Below are 7,500 nucleotides of genomic sequence, written 5' to 3'. Positions count from 1 at the left end.
GAGTGAATATCCAGGGGCTGTCTGCTGAAGGTAAGAGGACAGATGTGTAACAGTGAGGAGGAGGGGGAAGATTTTCTCTGTGTTTTGTCTTTGCATATTTTTATCTCTAAGTTCTCTCTCTCTCTCTCTCTCTCTCTCTCTCCCTCTCTCTCTGTCCCCTCTCTCTCTCCCTCTCTCTCTCTCTCTCTCTCTCTCTCTCTCTCTCTCTCTCTCTCTCTCTCTCTCTCTCTGCAGAAATAAGGAATGGGAATCTGAAGGCGATCTTGGGGCTGTTCTTCAGTTTGTCGCGTTATAAACAGCAGCAGCAAAAACACACACAGCACACACACACAGAACACACACACACACTCCCTGCTCAGAGCAGCACACACCCCGCCCCCCCCGCATGGGACACATACACAACGAGCACAAGCAGAGATGCAGTCCAGGTAACGTCCCAGTGTCTCCGCTTACAGCACAACGACGACTGGACCGCACCAAACTGGACTGAACTGGACCGAACCAAACTGGACTGAACTGGACTGAACTGGACCGAACCAAACTGGACTGAACTGGACCGCACCAAACTGGACTGAACTGGACCGCACCAAACTGGACTGGACCGTACAGGACTGAATCTGGGGCTTTTAGAGGAGGACGTCTGGTTCTATTCACTTCCACCGCCCCTCCCCCCTCTGTGTTCACACTTCAGCCTGAGGATTGTGGGGGAATTCTGGGAAATTCAGTGGGGTTCCACTTTAGGAATATTGTGTAGTTAAGGACACTTCTGGTCTAAAGTTTGGACACACTTACACACTCATGAACTTGGTGCCACAGAAGAATCAGTGTCAGGAGGTGAAGGGTCGTCTCCCACATGGGGGCAGCACTGTTTAAAACAAGTACATCATCTCTGTCACATCCAGGCCACTAGGGGTCAGTGTAAATCTGTTGTGGTCATCATTTTTCAGAAAAGTCAGAAGTGTCCAAACTCTCACCTGAAACTGCTGCACTTTCCTCCTGGACTCTCTCTTCATTCACATTCATACTCTCTCTCTCTCTCTCTCTCTCTCTCTCTCTCTCTCTCTCTCTCTATTTCTCTCTCTTTCTCTTTCTCTATCTGTGTCTCTCTCTCTTTTCTTTTGTCTCTCTGTGTCTGTCTCTCTTTTCTTTTGTCACTCTCTCTCTCTCTTCTTTTGTCTCTCTGTCTCTCGCTCTCTCTTCTCTCTGTCTCTCTCTCTCTCTCTCCCTCTCCCTCTCTCTCTCTTTTCTTTTGTCTCTCTCCCTTCTGTTGATCTAGGGGTGCCTCTGAGAGCAAACTTCTCAAGTTTTCCATTGGTCAGAAAAAGACATCTAGGTCAGCTCTCTCCCTCTCTCTCTCTCTCTCTCTCTCTCCCTCCAGCCCTCACCGCTCACTCACCCCTCTCCATCTCCCGCTCTCTCCGTCCCTCTCTCCCTCTCCCTCTCTCTCTCCTCTTGCCTGTATCCTCAGTAACCCTCTGCATGTCGTGTTAAAGGGCAGTTCCACCCAAAACTCTGAAGTCCAGGCTGGTCCTGAGTGGAAGCAGGTTGTGGATGGAATTCTCTTTAAAGCCATGGTTTGGCGAAAGGTCAGACTCTGGAAGAGCAGGGGGCTACAGTCTGTAGATCTTTTGATCTTTCACTGAACCTATCGCTTTAAAGAGCTGGGTGTGGCTTAAATATCAGTCTCCACCCACAGATCTCAGATAGACCTTTGGGTTGGATGACCTGTGTGTGTGTGTGTGTGTGTGTGTGTGTGGTCAGTAATTAAAGCACATGGGGTCAGATTGTGGGTTACTTGGTGAAACAATAAACAAAGTTAAAAACAGGAAAGTGTTCCAGACTGAGCCTAACTTTCCTGAGTTTAGTTTAGATTTCATTCATTTATTTTGATTTAATTTGAATTCAGTTTGGTTTGTTGTTGAGCTCTGGACAGAAACGCTGTGTAGTTGTGCTCCAGGGTTTAAGGACAGTTTCATTGCGCCCTCTGCTGGTGGGAAACTGTGCAGAGGGGGAGAGCTCATATAACAGATTTCAGTTTATTATTTTCTTCTGATAGATTTAATAATAATAATAATAATAATATTAATAATAATAATAATAATAATAATATTAATAATAATAATAATAATAATAATAATAATGGTAGTGCAAATAATAATAATATTATGAACGCAAAAGTCCCAGAGACACAGTTACAGAAGAAATCAGAGATCACACTGACCTCTGACCTCTCGCACAGGGGGGACATGTACAGAACCGTCCCCAAATGTGTCCTGCGTTACACACTGTGCTTTATTACTGTGTACATTAATAATGCATGCTATAACTTAGTCATTATTTGTTGATGTATTCACTGCTCTCTCTCTCTCTCTCTCTCTCTCTCTCTCTCTCTCTCTCTTTCTCTCTCTCTGTCTCTCTCTCTCTCTTTCTCTCTCTTTCACTCTGTCTCACTCTCTCTCTCTCATTCTCACTCTGTCTCACTCTCTCTCTCTCTCATTCTCACTCTCTCTCTCTCTCTCTCTCTTTCTCTCTCATTCTCACTCTGTCTCTCTGTCGCTCTCACTCTCACTCTCTTTCTCTCTCTCTCTTTCACTCTCTCTCTCTCTCTCTCTCCTCTCTCTCTCTCTCTTTCTCTCTCTCTCTCTTTCTCTCACTCTCTCTCTCTCTCTCTCTCATTCTCACTGTCTCTCTCTCTCTCGCTCTCACTCTCTCTCGCTCTCTCTCTCTCTCATTCTCACTCTGTCTCTCTCTTTCTCTTTCTCTCTCTCTCTCTCTCTCTCTCTCTCTCCCCCAGGCTCCCTACGGCCCGGGTGTGTGAGGGGTCTCGGGGGTCTGTCAGTTCTGCAGGTAATCGTCGGAGTCAGGTGTTTATCGGTGAAAAGAGCAGCAGAGCTGCAGCTCCTCAGGCCAAAGGTGATATTAATGTCATTAATAATAATGTTGTGATTTACAAGTCGCCTCACCTTCATGACATCATCATAACATCATCATCATCAAATCTAATTTATTTATATAGCGCCTTTTACAACTGACGTCACAAAGCAGCTTCACAGAGTTAGTGTCAGAACAGAACATTTAAGACCAATGTGAGCAGCCGAAGGCGACAGTGGCAGACTCACAAAGGGGATCCATCCTTCATAATAGTAATAATAATAATAATAATAATAATAGTGACATCAATCGTGGGGCATAATAATAGTGCATCAGATTGGAAGAATCAGTCAGTGTTGCTAATCTGAGTCTATTTCAGTGTAGTTGATCATGGTGAGTGGTCTGTTCTGGTCTGGTGTGGTCTGGTGTGGTGTGGTCTGGTGTGGTGTGGTGTGGTCTGGTCTGGTCTGGTGTGGTGTGGTCTGGTCTGGTCTGGTGTGGTCTGGTGTGGTCTGGTGTGGTCTGGTGTGGTGTGGTGTGGTCTGGTCTGGTGTGGTCTGGTGTGGTCTGGTGTGGTGTGGTCTGGTGTGGTCTGGTGTGGTGTGGTGTGGTCTGGTCTGGTCTGGTGTGGTGTGGTGTGGTGTGGTGTGGTCTGGTGTGGTGTGGTGTGGTGTCGTCTGGTCTGGTGTGGTGTGGTCTGGTCTGGTGTGGTCTGGTGTGGTCTGGTGTGGTGTGGTCTGGTCTGGTGTGGTCTGGTGTGGTGTGGTGTGGTCTGGTCTGGTCTGGTGTGGTGTGGTGTGGTGTGGTCTGGTGTGGTGTGGTGTGGTGTGGTCTGGTCTGGTGTGGTGTGGTCTGGTGTGGTCTGGTGTGGTGTGGTGTGGTCTGTTCTGGTCAAAACCAAGTCTAGTGTGTGATTACAATAATGAGTAGGGCCTGAAATCAACAGAATCTATGATTGTCGTGAACGCCTTTTTTAGGGGATCGCCACAATCAGGAGGGTTACAGAAGCGTTAGTTATTAATATGAGATACACCAATAAAAGTGGTAGTGGTATTAACAGTGAATTTAGAAAAACACTAAGTACAGCTAATAAGGATAAGTTAATGAACGATTAACAGTAAAGACTTTAAGTAAAAAGCTTAGGAACAGCAGCAAACAAACAAACAAACTGAGCGCGAACAGTCAGCCGGAGGTGACGACATCAGCCACTTCATAACAAGATTCAAAACACACATATTCCTCTCTCTCTCACACACACACACACACACAGTGTGTGTGTGGAAGGGGTTTTTTGATAGTCATCTGCAGTAACAGGATAATGAAGATAATTTGGGTGTGTATTAATGACTTTAATCAGGGCTCTGACTCTGGACCAATGTGTGGGGGATTGGTGTGTGTGTGTGTGTGTGTGTGTGTGTGTGTGTGTGTGTGTGTGTGTGTGTGTGTGCGTGCGTGCGTGCGTGCGTGCGTGCATGCGTGTGTGTGTGTGTATGTGTGTGTGTGTATGTGCGGGATGTAGACCTGAAAGACTCATTCTCACAAGTTAAACTCTCTCTCTGACCCCCTCTCTCTCTCTCTCTCTCTCTCTCTGACCCATTTATTTGAGGCGTAGATAATGGGCTTTAATCACTTCCTAATTGCTGCTTTGTTTTTGTGAAGATCTCTGATGGTAAACGAGTGGAAAAGGGGAACCCCTCTTTGCTTCTCTTCTCTCTTTATATAACACTTTAAAATCTATAAAACCTTTTAAAAACTGTGTAAAACTTTCCCCATTCAGGAGAAAAGAGAAAGACAGAGGGATGGGGAGAGAGAGAGAGAGAGAGAGAGAGAGAGAGGGTGGGGGGAGAGAGAGAGGGGGGGGGGTGGGTCCAGTGGAATTTTGCTGAATGTAGAGTTGGCCAGTTTTTCTGGAAGATCTCTCTCTCTCTTTGCCTCTCTGTCTCTCTCTCTGTCCCTGTCTCTCTCTCCGGCCGGACTCTCTTCTGTCCGTATGCTGAGGTAGTGATCGGACCTGTCTGTCTCTGTCTGTCTCTCTGTCTGTTCTGGAGTTGGCGGTGAGTAAGAGATCGTTCCTCTCAGTTTACAGCGCAGCAGATTTAAACCTGAGGGGCAGCTTGAGGAAGAACAAAGAGATGAACAGAGAAACATCAAAGAACATGATTTAAAGACAAACAGAGATGAAAGACAAAAGGATATTAAGAGAGAGGTTACAATCAGGTGGCTATCGCAGGGTAAACACTGAACTCTGAGCTGTTGGGCGGAGTTCCACAGGTTCCTCTGGTTCCTCGGACTCCTCAGAGGCAATTGTAGCCCCCCGTGTGTGGGCCCCGCGCTGTGGAGCATAAACCGGGTCATTCCAGGCGGCAGAGTGGTGTGACTCCTGATCCACAGTTTTACAGAGAACACGGTAAATATGATAAACCCCTTCCTTCCCTCACCGCGTTTCCCATTTTACTTTTTCAGAATCGTCAGAAACCTCCTCCCATCCCTCCGGCATGACTGAGCATGCTCCGTCGCCCTTGGCAACCGGCTCCACCTCCATCAGCACCAGCACTGTGGCACCTTCCTCCTCCTCTTCGTCTGCTATCCCTCAGGCGAACTCGAGCGGTAAACCGTGGAGGAGTAAATCCACAACCTCCAAACACTCGTCTACCTCCGCCTCTCTCTCAGCGAAGCAGGAAGCCAGACCTGCGGCGCCCCCCGACGCTCCTCCCAAAGCCCTGCCGCAGAGGTCCATGCTGGAGAAACTCAAGCTGTTCAACAGCAAAGGAGCCTCCAAGTCCTCCCTGCAGTCAGAGGGCGCTGTGAGTAAGGAGTTGCCCGCGGTGCAGGAGAGGGTGGAGGCGGGGGCTAACACAGAGCCCCTGGAGGAGGCGGAGGGGACCAGCAGGCCAGCGAACGGCCCCATGAGCAGCAGCCCCAAACTCGCCCTGAGGGGCATCGCGCAGCGGACGTTCAGCCGAGCGCTGACCGCCAAGAAGGGATCGGCCAAGAACACGGAAAAGGACAGAGGGAAGGAGCGAGGGAAAGAAAAAGAGAACTCCAAACACAGCAAAGAGGAGGACGTAACCGCAGCAACAGATGTGGTCGTGCCGGAGGCGGAGCCTAAAAGGACGTCCAAAATCGCCAGCCTCATCCCCAAAGGAGGGAAAGTCAGCGCCAAGAAAGACAACCTCAGCGGGATCCCCAAACCCGGGGGCAAACCCTCCGCTGTGGGGGCAAAAACCTCCGCAGCAGCGCCCCCTGGCTGCAAAGACAATGATCGACCTCGCAGCGGGAGGCTAGGGGCCGGGATCGGAGTGGGTTTCCACAGAGACAGCCACCACTCCTCCTCCTCATCCAGTCTCGCCTCCACCGAGGGCAAAACCCAGCACGGCCACGCTGCCGCCCCTGTGGCCAGCGCAGGAACTACACAGTCCACAGCCAGTAACACAGTGAGTGTCCAGCTGCCCCAGCCCCAGCAGCAGTACAACCACCCCAACACCGCCACCGTCGCCCCCTTCATGTACAGGTATGAAATCGCTTACTGCACCTTTAAATCCGGGGTTATTTCACTTAGTGACATAATAATATACAGCACCCCTCAAAGTCCCCTCACTGTCCCCTCACTGTAAAGAACAGCGATGTCTGTTCTTTACACCCAACACCCCCCCCCAACCCAACTACCCCCACCCCTCTACACCCCAGACTGAGAGGTAAGAATACACTACAGATGTGTAAAGAATGGAAAGACACTAGAGGCACTAAATAAACAGAGTACAGACAGGAGTGGAACAGCAGGGGGCAGTGTTCTCCTCACTCTCTGAAACGTCCCACTCTCTGTCCTACTTTGTTTGAATGGAAACAGTGTGATGACAGAGACCTCTTGTTGAATCTGAAATTAACACTGAGCTTTATTCCAGGTCCCAGACAGAGGGAGAGGATGCGGTTTCCATGGAATCGGGCTCCGAAGGACGGCCTGGAGACTCGGGACATTTCAGCAAGAACAACCAGACGTCCATCGAGGATTTATCAGGTGATTATCATTCTGGTTCTGTCTGGGATTCTGACTCAGGGATCGTTTACACATGTCTGAGTGATAGATGATCTGGAAAAGCACAGCAATCCTGATCCTGATCCTGATCCCAATCCTTGATCATAAACCTTATTCTGATCTTGATCTTGATCCTGATTCTGACTGTGAGCAGGTGAAGATCCTGAGACTCGGAGACTAAGGACAGTTAAAAACATTGCGGATCTCCGTCAGAATTTGGAAGAAACGATGTCCAGTTTGCGAGGGACACAGATCACTCACAGGTAACAATCAGAACACGTTTCACACTTTTCCTTTTCCCTTTTATTAAATACTCCAGAGCTTTCCACAGAGTCATCCACAGCCACTCAGCGTCCTGACGCAGGACACACACGGGGACTGTCTCTCTGGAGAGAGAGAGAGAGAGAGAGAGAGAGAGACAGAGAGAAAGAGAGAGAGAGAGAGGGAGACAGACAGAGAGAGAGAGAGAGAAAGAGAGAGAGAAAGAGAGAGAGAGAGAGAGAGAGAGAGAGAGAGAGAGAGAGAGACTGAAGCTCTGTAAAGATCCACACAGTCATTCTGACAGACTGTAGTACTCTGCAGGGACTCTACCACTA

At 48.9% G+C, this 7,500-nt stretch overlaps 1 protein-coding gene and 1 pseudogene across 1 annotated transcript in view; both read left to right on the top strand.

Moving 5' to 3' along the window:
- Window positions 1–417, top strand: part of LOC136672057 (neuron navigator 3-like) — a 33,611-nt pseudogene extending 33,194 nt beyond the window's left edge.
- The window catches only part of nav2a (neuron navigator 2a), a 37,751-nt gene continuing 30,561 nt past the window's right edge, over window positions 311–7,500 (top strand). Inside the window, exons 1-5 of the mRNA XM_066647071.1 lie at window positions 311–428; window positions 2,795–2,913; window positions 5,335–6,382; window positions 6,774–6,886; window positions 7,059–7,167. Coding sequence (XP_066503168.1) covers window positions 418–428; window positions 2,795–2,913; window positions 5,335–6,382; window positions 6,774–6,886; window positions 7,059–7,167 — 1,400 coding nt within the window. The 5' untranslated portion in view covers window positions 311–417. The remainder of the gene's footprint in view (window positions 429–2,794; window positions 2,914–5,334; window positions 6,383–6,773; window positions 6,887–7,058; window positions 7,168–7,500) is intronic.

This window comes from Hoplias malabaricus, chromosome 16 (genome assembly GCF_029633855.1).
Source record: "Hoplias malabaricus isolate fHopMal1 chromosome 16, fHopMal1.hap1, whole genome shotgun sequence".
NCBI classification, from domain to species: Eukaryota; Metazoa; Chordata; class Actinopteri; order Characiformes; family Erythrinidae; genus Hoplias; species Hoplias malabaricus.
This window is presented reverse-complemented; position numbering and strand designations above follow the sequence as displayed.